Source organism: Phalacrocorax aristotelis, chromosome 9, assembly GCF_949628215.1.
Source record: "Phalacrocorax aristotelis chromosome 9, bGulAri2.1, whole genome shotgun sequence".
Classification (NCBI taxonomy): Eukaryota; Metazoa; Chordata; class Aves; order Suliformes; family Phalacrocoracidae; genus Phalacrocorax; species Phalacrocorax aristotelis.
Genome location: NC_134284.1, coordinates 370,517 through 394,610, shown reverse-complemented (window position 1 = coordinate 394,610; position 24,094 = coordinate 370,517). Strand labels below are relative to the sequence as shown.

The following is a 24,094-nucleotide window of genomic DNA, read 5'->3' as shown; positions in this document are numbered from 1 at the left end:
TTCTGAATTTAAAATGAGAGAGTGGCATGTCATCACCTCTCAAAAGGAAAGAAAGAGCACAGTGTAAGACAAGGCTAGCCAGATCTTACCTCTGAGGTTTACGAATATCCCAGAGTCCCACACCTTCCTTAGAGTTGGCAGTAGCCAGTAATCTGGGTTCTACTGGATTGAACATCACACTGTGAAAGGCTGATGGGTAGTGTGCCAAGCAGAAGGGGTCTGTTGAAAAAGTTGACATTTCAGACATAAGAACAAACAACGCATAAAACTGTTCAATGCAATAAGTTCGGCAGCTTACTATGGAACCAGTATAACAATATCTGAAGACATGGAGGCATGTTCAAACCATTTCTCAAGCTGACACATCCAAAGCAATATAAAAACTGAGGTTTTAAAATCCACCCACGTATGTGTTACCTTTGTCAAAACATGGAAAAGGACACAGACTGGATTTCAAGACACCATTTTGCTTATGGAAGGTCGAGTTTAAAGCTAGCCGCTTAAAGATCAAGTATTTGAATCTTCATGTTCATGACCAAATGGTCATCTAACAAGAACTACACACGGGGGCGCTTCTAAAAGTTGCCTTAGCAATATACACCTGGAGGATTCCACAGCCATTGATGATCACGCAAACTGTAAACATAGCAGCAATTGCTTATACAGCAGAATAATATTACAAAGAGTTAAATAAGTTCGTATGGAAGTCAGCTCAAAGCAAGCTGCCAACCCTGCAGAAAAGAGTCCTGCCACCTCTTAAGTGCTGTACAAGCAGCTGTACAAGTAGACAAGAAGGGTGTTTCTCCTGCATAAAAATGTTAACAGTTGGCTTTTTCTGTTCACACACAGAGTTAAAAAGGTGCTCATCCAGACTCTCCCTCTCACCTTGATTAGTGTTACAAGACTGTTCGGGCTGCTACTCTGCCCTATTCATTCTGTCAAAACGCTGCTGCCATGAAGAGTGGGAAAAAGCCTTGACTCTGTCATCCCTCCCTGTATCTTTCTGCTAGCTTCATGGCTTTAGGCACAGCCTAATTCTCTTTGCTGTGTGTATCTTTTGTGGCATGCAGCCACCCTTCCACTCAACTTAAACAAGAATCAATGCCTATTTTGAGCCAGGGATTATGCCAGACTTTTTAAATTCACTGTTTGCTTTGATGTAACCACTGTGTTGTTTGGGAGACTCTTACTGCCCTAATTTGAGCCACTGTGTGCAGGCACATTTAGCCCCACAAGCACCTCCAAAGGTACTTAATTTCTTTCCTCACATCCCTCAAAGACATATTTTACATGGTTAAACAGATAACCCTCCCAAATTCCCAGTACCTTCTGAAACTACTGCCCATCAAACAATTGAGACAATTCTTCTACTTGGCCTGCCACATGTGTATCCTCCTTTTATTCTCCATTACAGCTTTTTGACACGGACTTTCCTTTTTAATATTCATTTAGCAGTGATCAAAACAAAGGTCTCTGATCATGGCTGAAGCTCCCTGGTGCTATTAATTGTCGTAGGAGGCAGAGGTAAAGGGAAGAACAGGAGCAAACTTTTGTTCTGCCAGCCTGCCCCAAAGCTTTAGAGATTGCTATCGGTCTGCCGGGAGCTCCAAATAAGGTTTAAAACCAAAACTGACCTTCTACATTTGCATCATCAAATCAGATCCCTGCTGGGACATAAGTGACTTATTAAAATTGCAGTCCCCACTGAGGAGCAAAGGCCCGCGTCAGCCGAGTGGAGAGACAATATCAGATTGCCAAGTAAAGGGGTTGTTTTTTTAAAAATAAACTTTTAATTTGTGTACGTTTGTCTAGTAAAATCATTGTCACTAATTACGGGTGTTTTCCCTCACCCCTTAATTATAAATAGCCTTTTGTTCTAAAATATCAAGAGTTGCCTTTCAGCCTGTCAAATTAAAGAGATTACAGGAGCTAAACTAATAAGGCACTGAATCACTTTAATGAAAAGTAGGGGGATTACTTTTTTTATTGTTCTTTATGCTCATTCATAATTGTAGCTCTCATACATCAGAGTATGAAAGTGTTTCTCAAGGGAGAAGCTCAACACCATCTCTAACAAAAATGAAAAGTGAGTTTATAAAAAAATACTGCATAAATCACTCAGCAGTGAAAGACAGGGAGAAACAGACAGGGAGTGAAACCCCTTTTCCAGCCTCTTTTACTGCACTATTTTAAACTACGTGGTTATTTGCAAGATTTTAATGAGCTGGCCACTCAAGGTAACTAGCTATACATAACACTGGCAAGCATAGTGCCTATTCCCGTGACAATACCATTGCAGAGAAGTGAATTACCCCAGTGACGAGCATTATATCGTAGTAAACATTGGCAGGGCTCACATAAATGCTGACTTAGGACTCCTGTATAAGCATGCAAAAGCCCTTGGTTTAAAAAGAACCTAAGACACTACTCCATTTTCACTGGTGCAGCCTTCTCATACAAAGTCTCAGCAACAGTAAAAGCAGTAGCAAGGTTTAACTACAACAAAGGGTAAACCTTATTTCATGCAGTTTCAGAAATGCAAAGCAGATGGGACATTAGCTTACAATACTGAGCAGCTTCATACAAGCATTTAAGCATCCAGTCCCACCAACAGTTGACATCCACTGTCAGCAACAGGTAGTTCTCCTAACAGACTGATCTTTATGGTGTGGCATTCAGGAGAAGGAAATAAAGCAGCATTTCACCCTTTCTAATTTGGAAGCCATATTCAGTGTCTGGTCACATCACTTGCATATTATAAAAACAGAAAGATAGGGATGAAGTGACACCCAGATTTATCAAAGGTAAATTAGTCACATCAGACTAATTTGATCTCTTTATTTGATAAAGTAACTGACCTTTTATACAGGGGAAAAGTGCTAGATCTAATGAGAACTAAATTCACATGTGGTATTAGTATCAAGTTTAGCTACAGGCAGTTGGGATAGCAAAGGATGTTGCATGGGGTACAAAACTGGCTGAAGGAAAGACAACAGTTCACTGTACTAGTAAGGGACTTCTGAGCAAGAGGGAGGTTATTAATGAGTTCCACAAAGAGATAGAAGAGAAATATTTTAATTAAAGTCTGTGATACACATATACTGAGTGCATGCATTGTTTTTCAGAATGTTTTACGAAAATTACCAGATGGGAAAGAGATAAGGGGTATCACAATTGCACAAGAGAATCAGAATTCACAGTAAGAATCAGACTAATGAAAACTGAATGCAGTGCTAGTGTATTTAGTTTCTGTTTATACAAAGGCAATATGCCTGGGGTAGGGAGGGCATCAATAAGCAATCTACTTGGCAGTATTCTGGTGGGCTTATCAAGACAGACCTAATTCTGGTTACTCATGTTCAGAAAAGCCCTCATGATAGTAGTGGCTCTAAAATACTCCTGTGAAACTATAAAGTGTCTTATTTCAGTGTTCATTTCCTAGCCAAAAAGGGACAGAATTGCAGTCTAGAAAGTTACCAAATTCACTAGGTATGAAAAAAGCTAATTCATTTAAGCAGCAGCCTTGACCCAACAACAAATGTGTACAAATTGCCACAAAGCACATAAGCTGGATTTCAGTGCCATAAACAAGTTTCCTGTAAGACCGGTAGAAACTATGAGTTGAGGCAATTGCATTTAATCAGCTTACAAAAAAGGATGGATGAAAGTTTATTTTAGAAGGCAGGGAACCAGATTCTGTACTCCCACAGATTGCTCAGCTTTAAATTCTCAGTTTTGTGTTCTATAGGATGGAGTAAACTCACAACTTCCTTTACCAGTGTATTATTTAAGTATTCATATACTGAAATTCAATTACTGAAGTATTCCATTCCAAATTTATGTAACTACAGGTCTAAACTTTAATTCCTCAGCCTTAAAACTGCAGCTGTAAAAACAGATTGCAGTGTTTTGAGAAGCTGCAGGTTTGTTACATAAGCCAACAGTATTCAGTTCTGTTTTAGAAAACAAGGATTGAAGTAATAATTCAACTTCCCTGTTATCACCTAAGGTGTCTAAGTCTCCATACCACCAGAAAACATTATGCATAAGAACAATTTTCAGTGACAAAGGAAAGCATATAAATAACTTTGGGAAATTACTCAAATCAAAACAACAGCTTTCTAAACATCCAAAAAATTTTTTATCCCAGGCTATAGACAAAAACCAAAACAAAAAGAATCCACATTCTTAACTGATTTCAAGTTTAGCAAGATGTTTTTACTGAAGAAACATGTTCTCCACTGCTTCTTTACTCAAGTTAATACCTGTTCATACCAAGTTCTATGCTAGCCTGCACTATATGCTAGTACTTTATGAAGTCATTTAAGACAGTAACACTGAACTGTAAAGACCAGGGCTTGCCTATTAGCAGCCACAAGAATTATGCCTTACTTTCACCCTTCTCCAATGCTTCCTGCCTCGACTGTCCCAGATAAACATAACTTTTCCCTTCCCTACCTTGCCTAAATTCTTTCTAAATCAATGATCTTTTCCATCTAGAGATCTCACCTCCATGGGAAGACTCTCGGATGTCCCAGATAAGAACCCGGCCATCATCTGATGAACTGGCAAAGATGTTGTCATTTACTGGGCTCACTGAAAGGCCGTACACTGCATCTTCGTGGGCGAACACATCCAAAGTCTCAGTGCTGGAGAAAAGACACACAGGATTATCATTCTTCCTTCTTCTGCTGTTGTTTTAAGAAGCAAAATTACTTACAGTTTAATCTACCTAGTAATACTTAGTGACAAGGTTTATGTAACTTCATAAGAAGTTTAATTAGAGTAAAAAACAAAGAGCCCATGTAAAGTGACCAAGATATCATGCTATGAAGAAAAAAAACCCTCGAACCAAACCCCACACATTAAAAGCTTCATAAACTGCAAGATGCTATGGAAATTGTCTTGCATTAGATTAAGGCTGGGAGGAGGTAATGGGAAAGGGAAAGAGGTCTTGGGATCTGTGAACTAAATTTACACTATTTAACATAAAAAGGAAAATAAGACAGAGTTCATTCTTTAATACAGGCTTCTATATCCTCCAAAACTTTGGTGGAAGCTCAAAGAAGCAACTTTTTAGCTGTTTTTTTAAACAAGTTTTCTTGGTTCTCCAGGATAGACCAGACCTTTATTTCTTCCATATAGAAAAAGCAGCAAAAGAGAACAAAATAAAAATAAGTCCCCACAAAGGATCTGGATTTCATCCATTCCCCGCCCAACAAAAAAAAAGCCCATTGTCCATTCTTTTCCCAACTTCTTAGATAATTTAAAAAGGAAGAAATTGTGGCATGGAGAGGCTAAAAGCTAAAATACCAAGACAGAATATTCTGGGGTTGTTTCATTTCTTTGTACACAAAGTATATTCTCTGAAGAAGTAAAGGGGGTTTGCCAATCTCCACACCTCACAGAAACTCCACCAAAGAGATCCTACATAAAATCAGTGTTTTGCTCACAGGGCAATCAATGCTCTTAGTGAAAAATCTACTAATTCTGTCTCATGGATCATTAATGGAAAGGACAAAAAAAGCAGGAACAGAAAAAGCCATTTAAAAGCATGAAAAAGCAGTTGATAGACCAAGTGTTATCATTCAACAAGACAGAGTACTCTTTCTATAAAAATCAGAATTCAGTGTGCCAGACTAGTAAGGTTTCTTTCAGAAGATCACACAAATAGCTTTAGAGGAATGAATTCTGTGTGCATTACAACTGGACTTAGTGTTCCTAAAAAACCCCTGATAACAAAAGCAAATTAAAAATATATACATATCAAAAAGACTTGTTAAAACATCTAAGCAAGACATAGCAGGAAAAAATGTGTTCTGTAGAAAATTGCTAAAGACAAAGATCTTGTAGAAGATTGAGAAGTCAGAACACAAAGACCAGCATCTAAAATTTTTATATTTCCCCACTGAACTACAAAAACAACAAAACCGGAACACCAAACAAAAAAACCCTCCCCCCCAAACCAAACAAAAACACCCACAAAAACCATGCACCCCCAAAAAAACCCTAAACTCCAAAAAAGTCAAGCCACAACAAGACCACCCACCAAACATAATATTTCTGAGAAAGCATTAGAAGAGTAGGATGAAGTTACTTTTGCCCAGCTCTCATGTAGGATTTATACAAGAAGTAGATAAAAGGTATGATGAAAGGCAGATGTACACTAATCAGTTCAATGCAAAAGGCTTTGGACAAGCCTAGCATGAAATATGTCCAAATCATGGATTCAGGCAACTCAAAAAAGATTTAAGGTTTTATATTTTTCTGTTCTTACATAGGTCTCTTCCTGCTTTTTCTTTATACTTGATTTTCTTGAGCTCAAGTTATTTAAACAGTCATTGCTTAAATCTGTATAAGTTATCAGTACAGACCAAAATTTTAACTTTGTTTTTTTTTCTACTTCAAAAGCAGTAAGCTCAAAAGACATTTCTAGAGAGCTCCATACCACTACTGTATTTAGTATATTTTGAGTAAGAGCTTAACCTTGATGTAGCACAACAAAGCCTAATTTCCAACTGCTTTGCAGTTTTGGTAAAAACTAAGTATCAAAATAAATATGCTTCACATTATTGTGGAGAATCAGGCAGCTGCAGCTAAAGTTTTAAAAGGTAGTTAGGTAGGCCAAGCACTAGCTATCTTAAATACAAGTCAGGTAAGTGTTTTGAGGAGCAAAACAAAAAGCCCATATGTGCCACAATACTTGTGTATGTGCCAGAATAATATGGCTCTGAAGCTACTCAGAACCTACTATATTGCCTGCAGGAGAGCATGTGTGTTTAATAACCAACCATTCTCTTTCCCAAGGTCAAAACGATGCAGAACCCAAGTGGTGAAAAAAATGGGGTGGTGGGCAATACTTCACTCCAGATATGAATTTAGATAAATAAAAAGCATGTTTCAGGATTAAAACACTATGCTCTTCTGCCAGACCATTAATTTAAAACAAAAAGTGCCTGCAGTGAATTGACATTAAACGACCTCTTGAAGCAGTGGAAACACAAGCTGTGTATTTACCTTTCAACGTCATGGAGAATAACTTGCTCATCATTGCCTATAAAGAGAAATATAAACACTTAACATCATGTTCCAGTGGTTAGAAAGCATAATAGTGAAAAAAACCCACACCCAATACTTTTTAAAAAAAATTATATTTTGAAAATAAAACTGAAGCAGAAAGAAGTTCCGTTGCCAAGTGGTCAGCCCCCTGCTCAGTTATGTGAAAGCCTCCAATGTGACATTTCCAGTCATGATTAAATGCACCAATCCATTCCATCTGCTACTGCTCAATAAGTAATTCTACTTAACTGTATTACCGATCATTGTTCAGTTTGAGCTTGAGAGTTGGGACATTTGCAGTAAAGAGAAGAATACTATATAAAGCAGTAGAATCCTTAACTCTCATGTGAATATACCTTTCTTCCTGCTCAGAGGATGCTCCATAAAATGATAATGGAAGGAGAAAAGAGATGCCATAAGCAAAATGCACTGAGCTCCCAGCTAAAACACCACCAGTTCACACAGTCCACGTTAAGAGTTCTGCAACCATTGAGACGGCAGGAACGTGACAGCAAGTGTAATTTCTTTTGTATTAACAAAAAACAAACCAAGTAACCGGACAATCATGTCACTTTTCTTTGATCACATTCATTAAATACAATGGAGGCTAACCACATGCATGCAGACTAAGAAGGTCACAGCTATAAAGTAACTCCACTGGCTCACACAGTGTTTTTCAAGCTATAGCAACAGAATATTTTTTTTTAGTCTCTGCACCGAATATAAATTTATCTAATTTGGCACCTCCTCTTTAGAAATATTTAAGGACATATTTATATTTCAGAAAAAAACCCAAACCAACAAACAAACAAAAAATCCCCAAACAAACAAAAAAAAACCCAGAAACCCCCCAAAGTCATATTTTTGCACTTATGTCTTTGTAGTTATGGTATCAAGTTGAAGCTTTCCTAATGTACACCAAAGCCAGAGGTTCAGAAGGAAAAAGATTTCATGTTATGATTTTTAGGTGTTCAGTTATTTTAATTTTCATTTTTCCCATACACATTTCAATTTGTATTCTGTCCCAACAGAATAAATATGAGAAAGTTTCTCTTTGACTAATGAAGTGTGAGATTTTTCTACATCTTCTTGGTCTTTGCACAGGCTCCTACTTAAATCATGCCAGCCTTAGATTACCACAGTAGCTCATCTTTTCCATGCTACAATAAACAAATCACTTGCGCATAAGCATCCTTTGATCATTAATTGCAATGGAAACTGCCCATTATACATTACAGGCAAGGTTTATACCTAGTAAAACTACTCTAGTGCCTATGCATTTCACCAGTGAAAAATGCAGCCTAGTTTCACCAGTGACAAAATTTCCTTCAGCAGACACTCCTCCTCCTGACTCTCCATACAGTATGAGCACAAGAATCATTCTAGATGCCTGGCTTCAGGCCTCTCATTGTCACGGGATTAACCTTCCCTTCCATCACAAGGTCCAGAATGGGAAAGAATGAAAGGAGGGGGTGTGTGGAATAACCACTACTTCTGTTTTGTGTGTGGGAGGAGAAGGTGGTGACAAAAATCTAACCACAAACTGCTTAGTTGCTTCTGGTAAGGATTCATCCCTGCAGAAAATGTCACTGCTGTTCAGCACAGTAGGGTTCCCACTTACAGTGTTTTACTTTAACACAGGAAAGTTCATTCTTCATTGAGAATAACTAGGTTGTAATTGTATATGCAATGCTCCTATTTATAATCTCTCCTCCTTTGATAACTGCAGTTACAACAACCAGAAAGACAAGAATTATCTGCCATTCCCTTCAATTATACCTGTGAGGATGAAATACTGCAGAGCACATACAGAGGAGCACAGTTAAGGTGGCCTAAACCCCATGTGTCACATCAGGCCTCTACAGAAACAAATTCTGTTCCCTATAGGTTTATTTCAGCTTTTCCTATAGCTAACATTAAATGCAAAAGAAAACCACCAAAAAAAAAAATCCATGCTTTACTAAGAGGGGATCTTTTATTTCAAATGCTGCTCTGCGCTCTGTGTCTTTGGACATAGAAGGGCAACAGTATTATTCTTCAGGGATGGGAACTTCCTTGGTATCCTGAGACACTTCTCCACACACTACATGCAAAACACTGTCCACTCACTTCCTGCCTTCCATTTTTGTAATGGCTACACATGGTGCATGCTACACATGTGCTCCTTCAAAGCAAAGAGCTTTGAAATTCCTTCAATGAAATTCAACTTGTACTGAAGTGGAAAATCCTTTCTCCTCTGCTACCAAGAGCTGCTTTAGGGAAAGGTCACCAGATCCTGTGTCATTAGTCACTGGCAGCTTTATTTACAGAATGGAGCTCTGTGCACCTTGTGCTAGTTTCCACACTCTAGTTTTTAGTGTTTTGAAGTATTCCAACTTCCATGATTTGGATACAACTCCAACTTCAGTACTGGGGGGGATGACAACCAATAGATCCCACAATTCTTTCAGACCTTTTACGACTATCCCAGAAATCATTGAGTGAATAAATATAGATAGTCCCATTTTACTGGCAGAGATAAAACAGATGGTACATCTAGGCCATGCAGCAAAATTACTCTTTACAAGGGATCCAAGAGTCAGGCTTGCAGCCCTTGCAGATGAGCTCTGCAAATCTTAGTGGAGCAGCTGAAAGAACTCCTGACTCCTCCAACGGAAATAATTTCTGGCAGAGGCACAGTGTGTTTATGCAAACTGGAGGAGGGGAAAAAAAAAAAGGGATAGAACAGCCAGTTTGTCTGTGCATCAGCTGTCACAGTTCATCTAACCTGACATCTGAGCAAAAATCCACCATAATCAATGATGTAAATCTCCAATTGCAGGTGTTAACTGCAGCGGCAAGGTACAGTCAAACCACTCGGCTGCCCTTCCTGTGAAAACAGTAGCCTCTGATAGCAGGGCCCAATGGACAGAGGGTTGAATTAGAAATGAGAAAATACCATCACAGCTGTTTCAGCAAGATTTAGCACAGTTCATTCTTTGAATATTCATGTATGGTTCCATTTGTCTGAATTCAAACTAAAGTAAAACAGACTCCAGCCCAAAATTTCATTGGACTCACTCATGCAGGTACATTCATTTGAAGACAGTGCGGACTGCTGTCTTTCCCATAAAAGAAGTAGCAGTCCACAGAATCAGAACACAGACATCGCTATTTGACATTTTTGGGATTTTATCTGCCTGAGAAGTGTATCTGAATCATTTAATCCTTAAAATTGACACCATCTTAAGCTTCGTCATACCTTTTTATTACGGGTTGTTATAGTTTTAACACAGCGTTGTAGGATGGGAAGCTTCCACCATTCACATGCGCTTCAAATCAATTTATAGCATTGATTTGCAGCTGATGAATCTTGGTTCAAAAAGGTAATGAAGGGCTCTGACCAAGTAGTCTCACAATATCCTAAAATAAGTCTAGCTGTATGTTAATGGACATACTGATGAAAGATACGAATTTCTGTCCATTCTATTATCATACCAGACAGAGGAAGAAGTACAGCAGAAAATCACTCTGCATTTTGAGCTATTGTGCCTTTTTCCTCTCAATTAGATTTTTCTCCTACCTCAACGTTTTAAAAAAAAAAAAAAAAATCAAGTGGTGAAACGAACCGAAATTCTAGGTATTATTACTCCAGAACAAGTACCTGCCCACTTTCCTTATATTCATTTTAACGCTGAATTAAAATTTCCATTTAAAAGTGGATTTATATTAAAAAAGATGAAGAATATCAAGGCCAGTTAGAGCCCAATGTGCGAACATCTACAAGGCAGCCACTTACCTAGTGAGGACTGAAATGGGGTCTGAAAAGTGATCCACCAATAGATGGCAATAGTCCTTCATTAGCCATCTCAGGGTGCATTAAAATCAGCTAGTAGCAGCAGAGACTTTCAAGCATCAGGCTTAAGTGCCAGAGAGGATGCAGGGTCTGCTCTCAGTACAGCTAATAGGGAATAATAAAGACCACGTTCCACAGTCTGTAGCACAAATAGGAGCAGACTGGACCTAGGATTCTCACGATAGCTCAAGACATGATGCGAAAAGGAGAAGCATGACAATTGAAAATGTTGTGGTAGCTAAAGAATTCCCAGTTCCCAAAGAATCTTCAGCTGCTGATTAAGGACACCTTCCAGATCCTGAGGGGACTATGGAACAGACCTTTCATGTGGGGCAGGATCTCACTTATGACTTCTACTCTAAGGCCTTCATAATGCAAACTCCTGTGAAATCAGGGTGCTCTTCCTTCCTTACCTCCAGAGAACACTTTTGTATTGCCACTATTGAAAGCTAGGCAGAAGATATTAGAATGATGCTCTCCTTTCAGCTGAACTGGTTTGACTCTTGAGTGGATGGCTTCTTCCATATGCCAAAGTAAGACCCGGCGGTCATCCCCTCCTAGAAGAAAGGAAATGTGCATTACTGCCCAAGTCATGTGTAAATTGATGTCAGACAAGTTATTTTACTCTCCAGTTATTCATAAAAGGCTTTGCTGAAACCCTAATTAGCATAAAAATTTTATACTTTGCAAGGGTTTGGATATATAGACAGGCATTTACATTAAGATGCCATGCACCTTACTGTGAGAATATTAATATTCAATTAACATTAATAAAACAGAGGAATCAGCAGGAAAAGTTTGTATGAAACAGCTGCCATTCTGCCAACATGTAGTGACAACCTATTGCAACCTGAAGACTGAGAATTTTACTGGTATGTAAAATTCTGTAGCAAGCTGTAGATTAATTACATGCCAGATCAACATATGCATGTTGGCAAAATGCTTCTACACCAACTCCTTGTTGCCAGCATCACTTACGTTATTCATGAAAGAGGAACTTTTTTCCCCGCTTTCACTGACAACTCTGTCTCCTCTAGCAGTCTTTGCAAAGCCTTCATGGCATAGGTTGGCTACAGGACTGGCATCTGGCCATAAACAGATTTTACTGAAGCATTGAGAAGTCCTTAGCATTCACAGTTATGTTATGCTTCTAGATCTGTAGGGGTGAAGACAGACATTTCTGAGGTGAACTCCTGACAAAGAGAATAACTGGGGGGAAAGTTCAACCCTGCCTTGCTTTACAGCTTGTTGTACTAATTCTGATTGCATCCCTAGGTGCAGTTCTCAGTTTAGAGCTCTATGCACAAATATAAGTGCTGCCTTCTCTGTCTGGTAAACGGTCAGATATGAAGTAACTATTAGACACTGTTCATGCTTTAATTATGTTGTTTATTAGGAAAAGAAAAAAACTCAAGATACTATTGTATTGGACAGCACTCTCCAAATCAATTTTAGATGCCTGTAAAAATCTGAATCAAGCTTCAAGTCAGACTCAAAATATTTTTGGTATCTGTCTTTAATAACAAAAGGGAATGGCATCACAAGTCAAAAGTGCCACTAGAAACATGCTGATTTCATTTAAAACATTTGACTGCTTCTTTGCACAATCAAAAGCATAAACTCAGTGCCTTCTGAGCTGCTATCCAGAAAGAAAGAGGCATGAAACAGAGACAAAAGGGAACTGAAATAAATTGGTCTGCAGTTTACTTCAAGAAGTAAAATGTATAGAATTCGTAACTACTGTTAATCAGATTTCTTAAAACTTTTCACATCATATGATGCCATTAAACTCAGTTCCATGGGAAAACTTCTATGTCAAACATCCTTTAAGTTAACAGTCTCTCAGCCTTTAAGCCTCCTAACAGATTTTATGACAATCACTTTGATAGACAGTACAGCTGCATGTCATGCTCACCCATGCTCCATGAAATTTATTGTGTATTCCTCCTCCTGATTTTGTACTTTACAGAGCAAACAAGTAATAGACAATAAAAAGATCTGGGATGGATTTGATAACTACTGGGAATAAGAATAAGATGTGATGTGTCCAGAAAAACTCATGGTAATTTATGGTCAACTAAAGCGATGCAAGTTTAGCTTCCTTTCTGTCTATAAATAGGAGAGAAAGTTGTATTTGCACCCTAGTGATTGCAGATGAGCTAGTAATAAGGAGACATAGAAATGCATGACTGCTGAAACATATGACCACACTAGTCATGCTAAAATCAAGAAGTGATTGTCACACCTGAAGTGGTTACTTTCCAAAGCTGCCAACGGTCAAGTCTTAAAGTTATCTCTACCTGGCAAACAATTTAAGCAACATTTAAGGCTGGTGAACACCAACATTGCTTCTATCAGACTATATTTATTGTCTTTCAAGACTTCTATAAAAGACATTTCAGGGCAAAACATAACAACATACTGTTATTAATTGTTACCATAGCAAACCAATTTGCAAAACCACTGCAGTAAGTCTACACATCCTCCTACCTCATAGCACAGCCATCTAGGTGTCTCACTTTAACAGCAAAATCCTATTCATTTCCACTACCCACCTAATCCAGATACAAACAAAAAATAATGAAGAAACCCAAAGACAAACATTACTGTGGTTTCCAGCACACACACAGTATGGTAAGGGATAAATTGCAACCTTTGCAGAAAAATTTTTGACAGTGTTCAAAAGTTGCCACTACCTTCTTTTCTATAAGTTCTGTATGTTCTGTAAGTTTCTATATGTTAGTGCCTGCTTCCTCTGCTCAGCTTAGAAACAACTCTTCCTACTGAATCCAAATGTCTCTCTCTTCCCAGACACCTGGATCTCCATGAGACTTTGGTACAAAGGGCCCCACTATTGAATATCCAATACTCCAGCAGTCCAAGAACTATGTTTGCCTTGGTGGTGGCATGTGTTCCACAGTTTATTTTAGATGCTCCCCACACTCACACAGTTCTGTCCTTTCTCCATCTATGTATTGTCTTGCGCATACTTGTCTTTGAGAACTTCTACACCCCTGTTTCACACCTCATTTTAATTCCTCTCACACCCCAGTGAGACAGAGAGGTTTAATAAAATGATAATGCTAACTGGGTTGGAAGTGTGTTCCTGTCTAACTCCAATTCAGCTATTCCAGAAATATTTCTGATGTAAGGCCAGTTCCACCAGAAAGAAAAAGCCTCAACAATGTGTCCAGTCACAGAGGAGGATCTGTGCCAGAAAGCCATTTTGCCAGCCTCCACATCCCCACACTACAGAACAAGTAGTATTAAATCACAGGCAAATAAACCCAAGAAAAGGCAAGTCTTATGTGACTGAAACCAGGAGAGGTGCAAACCAGCAAATGCAGTCTCCACTACCAAAACCTGAGTCTTAGAAGTTAGACTAAGAGGTAAGAAAGGAGGGAGGTATACACATATGGACAGGTATACAGGGAGACAGCAAAGAAAATGTGAATACATAGAGCTTTTACACTCTAGAAAGGAACCATGATTCATCAGACAAAGCATACGCACATTATGCAACATAAATTGCAAGTGACAGAACTCTTAAACTCCAGGCCTACAGCATTTGTTCTGTAGTTGATCAATGAATGCAGATTGAGAGGCTTTCAGTTTACAGTGGATTTAATGTGCACATACACCAGTTCTCCAACACATGATGCAGAAGCCACTCAACACTTTTCAAAAAGCACTGGACGCACTGCACAGGCTGGTGACAACTAGGCAATGCTCCCCAAAAGAGAAAAACTGCATGACAACGGTACGTCCTCGACGCAATACAGAGCATATACCAAGAGCAACAGGCTTACTACACATCTGGGAAACCTGGATATATGGCCTCCTATGAAAATACCTTAGGCACCAGAGCTCCACGTGTGGATTTTCTAGGAACTGAAGCCCCACATAAAGTCTTGAATTTGTAATTTTTCAGTTCATGGTGTCAGAAGTAATACGTTTCACATCTACAAAGTGGAAATAGCCTCACTTCCATCTTATTTTGCCAATTCTGTTTAGGACTGCATGACTGACAATTTGAAAAGTAGAAGCTTGTGTTACCCAGCTAAGAATCATACAATGCCATTCTACAGTTACTTTTCAGAAGGGAACCACATTTTAAAAGATGTAATTAGACAAGTACTTCAGTGTTCATTATGGGTCTAACCTGCTTCTACATTCAAAACCAGACAGGAAGAGATGTCAGACTAAAGAAGTGTTTGTGGTCAGAGAGGTTGGAAATTTTATCACCTTCCCATATTATTCTTGATGTAAAGAGCAGTATTTTTTTTTTCCACTAGCACACATAAATGAAAAATACATAAACACACATTTCTTCTCCTGCCCCAAGTCACTGAAATACTTTGCTAATGCTTTGGTCCTTCTGACTAACGGTGATGAGGGACATGAAGAGACAGAGGATTAAGGAATTCTACACAGAAAACACATAACAGAACATATCTAAAAAAGAAAGCTTGCATTTCAAATCTTGGGATAGTTATCCTGAAACAGAGTCTTAAGTAGACAAACACTTCATGTTCACCTTTGACACTCTTGTAGTTCCTGATGACCCAAAGTAAACCTCCCAGAATAATTAAAAGCATCTTGTCGTCTTCATGGTTTGCCCACTTCAGAATCGTTTGCGCATGCTGCACACCTCAAGAGTCAGGGGCCAGGGTGGGGTGGTAGAAGGAAGACTCCCCCCCAAAAAAAGTTTATCATTTGTTTTGGATTGTTTGTTTTTTGGGGGGGTTTCATTTGGGTTTGTTTTGTTTTTAAACTAGCACAAACACTAAAGGTTGAATATGCCTATTCTAGATAAGTGTACAGGTCCCAAATGACTCAGCACAAACACTGCCTCCACAGTTCCTAAACAAAGCATTCTAGTTTTGCCCTGCTTTTGGACTAGTCCTTCCCAATCTGGTTACCTTCTAGATAGGTAATCACTGCATTCATACACAATTAAATTTGTAAAAACAGTCTACCTCACAGCAACAGTGGTCTACCTGTAGTCCAGGACTGTTCTTATTAGTCCTAAAATAGTTTGAAGGGGGCCAGAACATACCCTTGCCAAAAGCGTATCTAGTCTAAACAGTATCTGCACAGCTCATAAAACACACTTGAGCTCTTGTGTGCTAACAGAAGTGCCTCAAAACACACCAGTGGGGACGAATCACCGAAAGATCGGACAGTATTTCAAGAAGTTGATCACTTACTTGACCCTGGCCATGGGCAAAAAGCCAGACTGTGTCAGAATTATTCCTAGCAAATGTGTGTCTAGTTTGTTCTTAAAAATCCACTACTGATGTGGATTTCACACCCTCTTTAGGCAGCCTATTTCAGAGCTTCATTATCCTTGCCATTAGGCAGATTATCTTAATATCTAGCCCGAGGGTGCAGTTTGACGTTACATATAATCCCACTCCCCCTTGCCATGTGCTTCTGCTATTTTCCCTCTTATTGAATTCAGTGGTGATGCAGCCAGAGGGGCAAGTAGGTTAAAGAGTCTGACAGTTGATTTTTCTGTCAGGTCAGCTAAAAAACCTCTCCTTCCCTATTCCTTCCGCCTTTTCAGATGCTTCCATCACACCAGTTTATGACTTTAAGCTACAGAGGAGCCACATTACAAACAATGGAAAGGAGAAATAAGTGAATGAACTACAGGACTAAAGGGAAACATAAGATCAAACAGCATCCTAAAATCTTCCTTCCTATAATTTAAGGCCATTTCTTTGTCCTATTCCCAGTGGACAGAGTTTACAACTTATATAACAACTTTATATATTAAAAACATTTTTATGCAGCTTAAGACTTGCATCTCTACTCAGCTTTTCTTTCTGTAGACTAAATGGACCCATTTCTTTCAGACTTCCATTTTCTAGACCTCTGATCACTCTTCATACTCTCTTCTGAACTTTGTCTAGTTCAGCCACATCTTCTCAAAGTACAGCACCCAGAACTGAACACAGCACCCTATCTGAGGTCCCAACAGCACCAAATAATGCAGGATTGCTTCACATGCTTTATCATGTCTGATGATATTTATGTTGTGATCTACTAACACATTTGGATCCTCTTCTACATGACTATGGTCTAGTCTCCATAGTGTATTTGTAGAGTTCACCATTTTTAGTCACATGCTGTAGCTCTCATTTGTCCCTATCAAACCATATGCCATTTTTTCCAGGTATTGTCTCTTAACTTTAAGTTCAACTCTTATCCTCTGAAATTATTGCTTCCTTTTCTGGTATCACCTTTAAATTTTATAATTTCTCAGACATTAATGAAAACATTGCCTAGTAACTGGATCTAAGATCCCTCCTCAGACAGAATTCTGCTTGACACAGTGAGACTAAGATCAAGACTACCCCTCTTTAAAACATACTTGATACATAATCCCCTTAATTCAGAAGTAATATTCCACTACCTTTGCTAAAGTCACCTCATTCCCCTGTTTAAAGTTCATGCTCCATCAGACTTACATGGCAACCAAATGACAGATAAATTTCCAGTACTTTCTTGCATTCCTACAAATTTATGATCATAGAAGAGCAATTAATTTTTGCATTATCTGATGAGGGAGGAAGCAGCTGAGAGAAAAAGAACATACACATGGATTAAGTAAGCCTCTGATTACACTACTTCCCAGAAGTTATCTTGAAAGTGCAGTTTAAAGTGGGGGGGGGGGGGGGAAAGTGGGAGGTTCTGAAAAAGATACTCATGTTTGTAAGAGATAGCAGTCATGAAAAATGACAGTGAGATAAACAAACAGGAGAACATATCCACCAAACTTGAGGACAGGAGGAAGACACGGACTAAGTAAAGATGATTTTTAAGAAGTTAAATTGCACAAGGAGATGCTTGACATATCTGAGGGAAGAATTCAGTTGCATATCATTGCATGGTGAACTTAATTTCCATGCACAGACAGTCATGTGTTTCTCAAACTGTTAACAGAAAAATACCACCACCTAGTACACAAAGTATTGCAAAGAGACATTTTGTCTAATGAAGTCTTTCAACTCCATCCAGCAGTGGGCTAATTTCAGCCCACTTACACATTTCTTACATGTTAAGCTTTCCTCTTCCCTTGTGTCATTCTACAGATAGGTCTTTTCTACTTGTCACATTGCATCCTCTCCTGAGCATCCACCTCCTCCTTTCATTTCTCTCAATTTTCTTTAATTCTTGTCCTTAAGCCTGTCCTTTCTTCTAGCACTCCTGCCCCAAATCATTAGTGTCTCTCTTTCTTTCTCCCCCTCTCTAAAGTGAGACTTTGAGTTCCATACAGTCATAGAAAAAGCCTACAGACTGGCCCCCAACTCAACCTGTTGACCTCAACTTCTTTTTACTTGAAAACTTGGTTAGGAATAAAATTAATTATTATTAAATGTGCAGTCTCCAATACAAGATTTGATTTAAAGAAGTTAAGATACCAAAAATTTTCAAACATGCTTTCAGAAGGCCTGCTGAAGCTTGTCTATGCTGCAGTTCTCTCCAAAATCCTAACAGGAAAACTATCTGGAACTGTAATGTAAACCCTGTTTAAACAGTTTGAAATGTTTACCGAAACAGTAATCATTAGCCTTACAGACTTGCTTCTGGGAGAGATATCCAAAAAAGAAGAAAAAAAATGTGGGAGAGATATCCAAAAAAAACATTCCAGCCAACACTGAGAACAAGCACTAATTTGGATGCAGGCTAGCTTTTAAATGGCACCTGTACAGCCACCACAAATACACTGTATCAGCTGCAGTTAAAACAGATCTAACAAGGTCTAAGTTGTTAATAAGTCAATTTAGCTGAAGCAGACTTCTCTAGGTTAAGATTATACATATTACTTAAAACGGAATGACTGCAAAGGCTGCTTGCCCTCTCCCTTTTCACACACTCCAATATCCCTGTTAACTCTCTTAGCTGCAATAAGCACAGATGGAAGTATCTAACATCTCATCCTTACCTCAGCACACTGACTATTTTGAGGGAGGAGAGACCCACATGCCATCTATTCTAAGGCTTTATCTGCATTTGGAAGTCTTCTGAAGCAACTCTTCTAGAAAACTCCAGATTAGAAGCAGCTTATACTCTTCCCTTATCTTTCATCTGAGCTCTCCTTCTTACTGTTTTTTCCTGCTTTTGCTATTTCTCAGAGTTTCAAGATTAAGTATGACCTTAAAAAAAGAGTGTAAATTTTAACAAAGCCTGGGCTTACGATAGCAAGAAATTTTAAGAGAGTATCCATAAATCTTCTGCCTTTTAAATTTCTTATTCTTGAAGGGAGAACAAAGCACCTGCCTGCTGTTATGTCACATAAAGCATTCTAGATCTTCTGGTCACAGATAATGTAAAACTTTGTTAAAACAGTTACCACAATTAGAGCTCTTAATTTTCTCAGGGCATCAATGCAAGGTCAGCCTTAAGGTAGTCTGTTCTTAATTATCCCAAATTTGTGCACTGCTAGCACATGTAACTTAAGTATCCTCTTCCCAACCTTGCTTTTTTTCTTGCTTCCTATTCATTTCATGAAATTTAGGACAGTAGAACTCTAGTACCATTTCTGTCTTACATACTGAGGAAAAGCTTAACCCCTATAAACATTCTGTAACTTCAAGAGAAGCTATGGAATTGAAAAGTGGACATAGTTTGAAAGCCTTCCTTTTACCTACACTTCTTTAGATGTCCATGTGATGTGAAATCTGCCTCCATTCTCTCACTGCACCTACCTTGACTCAGGCAGTCTGGACAATACTAATTCTTAAAGTCCTTTCCAGCTCTCAACTTCTTATGTTTCTACCTAAAGAATGGATGTCAACATAGATAAGTGCCTCAATGATATGGCAAGACCTGAAGTGCCTCACGAGGCTTTCTTTAGCAAGAAGAACAGAAAACACCAAAGGTGTTTCCACCACTTATTATGGAAAACAAAAAAAGCAACAAGAGACACACCTGCACTCTCTGTAGGAGTCTGTAAATTAGAAAGACATAGCTTGACTTCATACTGGAGAAGGACCAGTACTAATCAGCATGCCAACGCTAGCACATCAGAGAACTTTAGAAGAGATTAATCAGCATTCCCTTCCAACACACACACACACGCACGCGTGTGTATATATATGTGTGTGTGTGTATAAATGTTTATTCACCAGATGAGATGTGCATCCATTTAAGAGTTGCACATGCATATAGATAAACATATCTCTGACAGTAACACTGAGATCCTTCATGGACACCTATTCCAGAAATCACTGGACTTGTAAGTTTCTTCAGGTAAGAAACTTAAATTTAGAAATGTATCAGTGTATCATGCATATCACTGATCATACAATGATCAGTGTATCAGCATCCACATTGTGTTCATAAGGTGTGCTTATTCTGCCCTTGCTTAAAGAAAACCAAACAGCCACAGTAACTTTTTATTGAATCCCTGTTTTATTTCTGGAGTTTTTACCGATACCTTTGTGCAATAGAGCCACCTCTGCCCAGAGACCACAGCAAGGCAATAAGCAGCCCTCTCAGCTGTGCCCTCGCCACCTTCCTCAGCAGCCCTGTCGCTATTTACAGCCCACCAGAGGCTAGCCAAGCAAAACCGAGACCCTCTTGCCCCTCCCCAGCCCTTGGCTGGCAACCACGCCGTCACCCCCTTCCAAGCGGAATGACCACTCTCAACAAAGCTGCTACGGCCTGATGCCAAGGAACTCTGCCATTCCCCCACCCACCAGGGAAGGAGCCCTAGGAACAGCAGCCCAGCCCCGGGGGAGGTAGCTGCCGGCAGCCCCCGCTGCCAGGAGGGCAGGGGAAAGGCGGCCGTTCCCTCCAGCCCGCTTCGCCCGAGGGCGTGGGACGGCCGGGACGCGACGCTCCCCCAGCCCGCGGCCTGCAGTGGACACGGTGCTCAAGCGGCTAGGCCGACCCCGAGGCGGCGCGGCACGCCGCGGACGGGGCAGCCCCCTCCCCGCCGCCCCGGAGGGCTCTGGCCCCCTAGCAGCGGGGCGCGCGTTACCCCGACTGGGCGGGAGAGGGGCGCCGCGGCCCCGCAAGGCCCCAGTCCTCGGGGCGCCGCGCCGTGCCCCGCGGCGGGCGGGATAGGCCCTCGATTCCCCGGCCTATCGCTAAAAGCCGCCCGAGGAGAGCGCGGCCTGCAGCGGTCGGCCAGGCCCGGGCCTCAAGTTGCCTCCTTCCCTCGCGGCCCCTCCGAGCCTAGGGGCGGGGAGGGAGGAAGAGGCACCTGCGCCAAGCGCCGCTGGGGTGGGGGCAGGCAGGCAGCCGGCCGCCGAGCCCCTCCCCGGCGGGGGGAAGGGGTCGCAGAGCCTTTTCCCCTTTCTCGGTGTCGCAGCTGATGCCAAGCTCTCGTCTCCCTTCTACCTGACAGCATCCCCCCACCCCCGGGCAGGCCACCGGCGGGGACACGGGAGCTTGAACCCAAAAAACGTCACCACGAAAATACTCCCCTCCCGACCCAAAACGCGTCCTGCTAGGGGAGGAAGGAGGAACAAAACAAACCCCTGCTCCCCTCCTACAAAAAATGATGGGGGAGCGGGGGGTGGTGGTATCAAAGTGACCAGTCCTTAAATTTCATCCGGTTCCCCGCCCGCCACCGAGCGGGACCACGGCCTCAGCCGCCACCGCCGACCCCCGCCCACCCCAGGGCACGGTGCTGACAAATGTCACCCGCCGCCCACAATGCACGCCGTGCGCTTCCCCCCCCCCATCGTCGTATGTGCGTGTCCCCCCAAAATAAAAACATCTCCTCTTAAGGGGCAAAACACGCGAGCCTGCAAAGAAAGGGGCGCCCCCAGCTCCCACCCCCTGGAAACACTCTCGTAAAAACTTTGTCCAGGGCTCCCACTCCCCCAATAATAGTAGAATTTAAAACCTGTCAACCATTTTAGATTTCTACTTGGGAAACATTATTCCCAGGCACCGGTGGGTTTGGGAAATGACTCCTGAGCGCCGCCGCGGCTCCCCTCCCCCCAGGCCGCGGGGGAGGCGGCCGTGGAAGAGAGGAAGAAGAGATGCTTTTTGAGGAGGGGGTGGCGGGAGGGGGCGAGGGACGGGGAGCGTTCGTTTTACCTGAGACCAGCCACTGGCCTCCGTTGTTGGAGAATTCAATGGCATTGACACAGCCGAAGTGGCCCAAGAGGTCCTTCTTGTAGAGGTTCCTGCAGCCCCGCAGGCGTCTCCGCTGGAAGTCCTGGGTGAGTAGGGGGTCCCCCTCCAAGCCCCGCTGGGACAGGAACCCCACCACCGACCGCATGCTGCCCCCCCGGCTGCCTCTCCTCTTCATGCTGCCGCCTGCGCTGCTCCCCGCCGCTCCTTCCCCCGCTGCCGCCACCTCCCCTCCCCCGCTTCCCCCCTTGTTATGGTTATGATGATTTTTCTTTAGCCAGCCATGGCAGAGAGGTGTTAGACACTCCACCGCTTCCTGATCCCGCTGGCTCCTCCCCACTCCCCTCAGCAGCTGATCCTCAGCTGCAGCCCGCGCCTCCCCGCCGCTCCCGGCTGGGCTCTAACGTCGCGCCGCCGCCTTTTAACTCGCTCCTGTAACGGCGCGGCGGGATGGGGGGACGGACGGACACGAATAAATTGGTAACTCCGAGGACCTAGGGGAGGACGCTTCCCGCCGCCATCACTACTGCTGCCCACAGCCGCCTTGCACTGCCCTGTGTGAGGGGTGGCCCGGCCCGCCTCCCCTGAGGGGCTTGTTACCGGCCCGGAAGGGCAGCAGCAGCGGGCGGGCTGCTGCCGCCGCCGCCGCGGGCGGGCGTGGTCCCCGAGTGAGGTGAATGGGAAGGGACCTCTTGGGAGCCGAGGCGGCCCGCCGTGGGGTGCGAGGGGTGCCCCGCGGGGTCCTGCGAACAGCTCACGGGAGGGAGGATGGGGGAGCGAGAACTGCCCCAAGTGCATACTGTTTGCAGTGGGGATATGCCCTCCGTAAGTAGTGAGTGCTTTCTGTGGCATTTCCAAATACTATGTCTGTAGAGTTTTGTTGATATTTTTTTTTCGTATAAGTTTTATGGGGCTCTCTGAGGTTTTATTGCTTGCTCTCTCCTGGTCCTAGCCGAGCAACACTGAAAATAAGAGGGTTGCCCCATCTCAAGTAAGTAGAGCCCTCTGCAGTCCCAGAAGACTGTCAGAAATACAAATGGATTTTCTTCTCTTACCCTTCATTATCAACAAAACTCCTAAAAGCAGCCAGCTAAGCAGGTAGAACTGATCTGTGCTGCCCTTCACCATTTTACAACACCCTAACCTGTGTGTTTGTGGCAAAAAATTTCTTCCATCTTTCACAGGACCCTGTCCCCCGTGTGACACCTGATGCTGTGTAAGACACACAAGTGTCATTCAAAGAGTAATGGCCCTGAGGCGCAGCATGTAGCCCCCAGTCCCACCTTGCAGTGCCTGATCGTGTACTCCCTGCACACGAGGTTCCAGACCTGCGGCCTGAAACTTTCGGGTCTGTATTTCCCAGCAGGTGCAGGTGAACTCATTCAAGTAGCTCAGGAAGATCTAGTTTTCAGAAGGTGAGGAATTAGCCTGACAGTCCTGGCCTTCCCAGTGTGGAACTGCACCTGCTGGGAATTAGGAGTTTCCAAATGTTAAAACAAGCAAACAAAAAAAACCCTTCCTGACATAAACTGTGGTGTGGTACCATTACTGGATATTGTTAGACTGCTGCCATGTTCCAGTGACAGCTTCTCAGTAGAAACTGGAATTGTTTTGTTACAGAAAGTCAATTAAATGCTTTGGGATTCTTCTTGGCTAAAGAACATGAAATCCATAAACCATGCTTCTTAACTGACAACGCTACAGCGTTACTTCTAACATATAACAAAAGAAAATAACAAACTTTTCACTTCTAATCAGAATAAAAAGATGTAAGAAAATAAAAAAAAGGTAAGACATTTCTTACATTTCAGCTTTGTATAGAACTCTTTTCCATATGTGTTATCAATACACATTACTGTGTAAGTATCAGAACTTAAGGTGTAATAATAATGTGTGAGGAATTTCCAGACACAGTCTGTTAACTGTTTTCTGTTAGAGTTATAATTAACAATGTTAATATTGAAGTGAAAAACAAGAACGCCTAATCTTTTCTGCATCTGAGCTTTATGAAGATTTTTTTTCTAGTTACAGTGGTTGATGGCCAACTATTGCTATATAACATGTCTAGCAAGCCTCAGTATAGAGACGCAAAGACCCTGT

At 41.6% G+C, this 24,094-nt stretch overlaps 1 protein-coding gene across 6 annotated transcripts in view; it reads right to left on the bottom strand.

The window, feature by feature from the left end:
* The window catches only part of DCAF5 (DDB1 and CUL4 associated factor 5), a 79,222-nt gene extending 56,667 nt beyond the window's left edge, over window positions 1-22,555 (bottom strand). The window contains exons 1-6 of one of the 6 annotated variants that reach the window (XM_075103107.1): window positions 17,371-17,534; window positions 11,873-12,050; window positions 11,308-11,451; window positions 7,018-7,054; window positions 4,510-4,649; window positions 90-219 (exon numbers count right to left, since the gene is read on the bottom strand). In XM_075103107.1, the coding sequence (XP_074959208.1) occupies window positions 90-219; window positions 4,510-4,649; window positions 7,018-7,054; window positions 11,308-11,419 (419 nt within the window). In that variant the 5' untranslated portion in view covers window positions 11,420-11,451; window positions 11,873-12,050; window positions 17,371-17,534. Of the gene's footprint in view, window positions 1-89; window positions 220-4,509; window positions 4,650-7,017; window positions 7,055-11,307; window positions 11,452-11,872; window positions 12,051-15,431; window positions 15,551-17,370; window positions 17,535-18,324; window positions 18,343-18,848; window positions 19,021-21,958 lie in introns of those variants that run through there. The other 5 variants (XM_075103105.1, XM_075103108.1, XM_075103110.1 and 2 more) reach the window with 5 other exon arrangements.
* Window positions 22,556-24,094: the final 1,539 nt, after the last annotated feature.